At 45.8% G+C, this 1,695-nt stretch overlaps 1 protein-coding gene across 1 annotated transcript in view; it reads right to left on the bottom strand.

Moving 5' to 3' along the window:
- Window positions 1-409: 409 nt before the first annotated feature.
- IL21R (interleukin 21 receptor) overlaps window positions 410-1,695 on the bottom strand; it is a 13,590-nt gene continuing 12,304 nt past the window's right edge. The window contains exons 8-9 of the mRNA XM_009286513.1: window positions 1,425-1,605; window positions 410-1,224 (exon numbers count right to left, since the gene is read on the bottom strand). Coding sequence (XP_009284788.1) covers window positions 488-1,224; window positions 1,425-1,605 — 918 coding nt within the window. The 3' untranslated portion in view covers window positions 410-487. The remainder of the gene's footprint in view (window positions 1,225-1,424; window positions 1,606-1,695) is intronic.

The following is a 1,695-nucleotide window of genomic DNA, read 5'->3' as shown; positions in this document are numbered from 1 at the left end:
ACCTGTGTTGGTTGGAAAGGGTAGGGGAATTTTAATGTAACAAACATGCTTACCATGGGTTATGCTTCTAAGATTCCATGTACATCCAAACTCTCAAGTCATGTGAGAATACCAGGGAAAATAATTTAAAGTTTCATACTCTTTATAAGATTACTGTCAAAACAATTTGTACATTTACATAAGCTAAAGGGCAATTTTCAAGGTACAGTTGCTTTTTCTGCCATTATAAAGGGTTTGACCTAGGATTCTAAAAAAAAAAAAAACCCCACCAAAAAAAGGGGAAAAAATCAATCATGTCAAGTTTGAGATATTAACAGGATAAGTGGCAATAGAAATAGGCATATACTTCTATGGACCTAACAGTTTTTAGTTGTATGCAATAGAGCTTACACAAAGTAAACCTTGTTTCTCTTCTGAATTTTGCTAACATTTTGCTCCTGGCACAGCATGGAAAAGGCCCTACACTCTGCAAGACAACATCAAGTCCTTAGTTTGTCTGTGTCCCATTAACAGGGCTGTCAGAGCGACAGGAGACCCACTGCTTGACGTAGCTTCGTGGAAAGTCCTCTCCTTCCCGCTCAAGAGGGATGGACCCACAGTTGGTCTGACTGTTTTGCTCAAATTCACAGTCAACCGGACTCCCACAGTCCGAGTCCACAAAGCCACTGTCAATAGTGTCCAAGTCTACGCAGATCATAGGGTAACTGTCACCAGGCCTTGCAATGTGAGGGAAGAAGTCATAGGAGCCTTCACTGTAGGAAACACTTTCACCATCAGGAAAAGGTAGAGAAGCTGGATTTTCAAAATCCCACTGATTAGGCTGCAAGCAAAGGGCTTCTAGGATGCTCCCCATCCCTCCTTCCAAAGCCCTTTCTACTTGCTGGTGGGCTGGGACACTTGTACTCCTCAGGTGATCTGTGGACACAGAGCCTGAAGCAAGTATTTTGTCCTGCGTGCTCAGGTCAGCCAGATGCAAGTCATTGGATATCTTTCTGTCTTCTTCATCATCAACGTTAACCCTGGGGTAACCAGTTTCTCCAGCACTACTGTCTTCCTCATTGGTGTGCTCATGTCCCCTGTACACACGGTTACAGTTGTACTGGCAGTTACAAGGTGTAAATTCATCAGTCACAGTCACAGTGTCAATGGACAAATGCCCGTATGACCGGTCCCGAGTCCCACTGCTACTGTTTGCACGAGACAGCAGGGACTGGCTATCCTGACCTGGGGCAGTCAGGCAAGACACACAAGGTTTGCAAGGCAGATCTTTTCTCAGCTCATGCAGCTCCTCTCGTGAGGTGCTGTTGGAAGGACGCATGGTGTAAACTTCTAGAACTTCTGGAAGGACCATTCCCCATTCAAAGAAATCGAGGGTCATTTTCGTATGGGATTTGCACGAGACAGCAGGGACTGGCTATCCTGACCTGGGGCAGTCAGGCAAGACACACAAGGTTTGCAAGGCAGATCTTTTCTCAGCTCATGCAGCTCCTCTCGTGAGGTGCTGTTGGAAGGACGCATGGTGTAAACTTCTAGAACTTCTGGAAGGACCATTCCCCATTCAAAGAAATCGAGGGTCATTTTCGTATGGGATACACCAACCCACTTCTGCATAAAAGGACATACCGGGGGGGGGGGGGGGGGGGGGGGGAGAAGAAGGGGGAAGGGAAAAAAGGTTTTGCACAAAAAAAAAAAAAA

The sequence above is a fragment of the Aptenodytes forsteri genome, unplaced genomic scaffold (genome assembly GCF_000699145.1).
Source record: "Aptenodytes forsteri isolate BGI_AS27 unplaced genomic scaffold, ASM69914v1 Scaffold55, whole genome shotgun sequence".
Lineage (NCBI taxonomy): Eukaryota > Metazoa > Chordata > Aves > Sphenisciformes > Spheniscidae > Aptenodytes > Aptenodytes forsteri.
The sequence above is the reverse complement of the archived record's forward strand: the minus strand, read 5'-3'. Positions and strand labels throughout refer to the sequence as shown.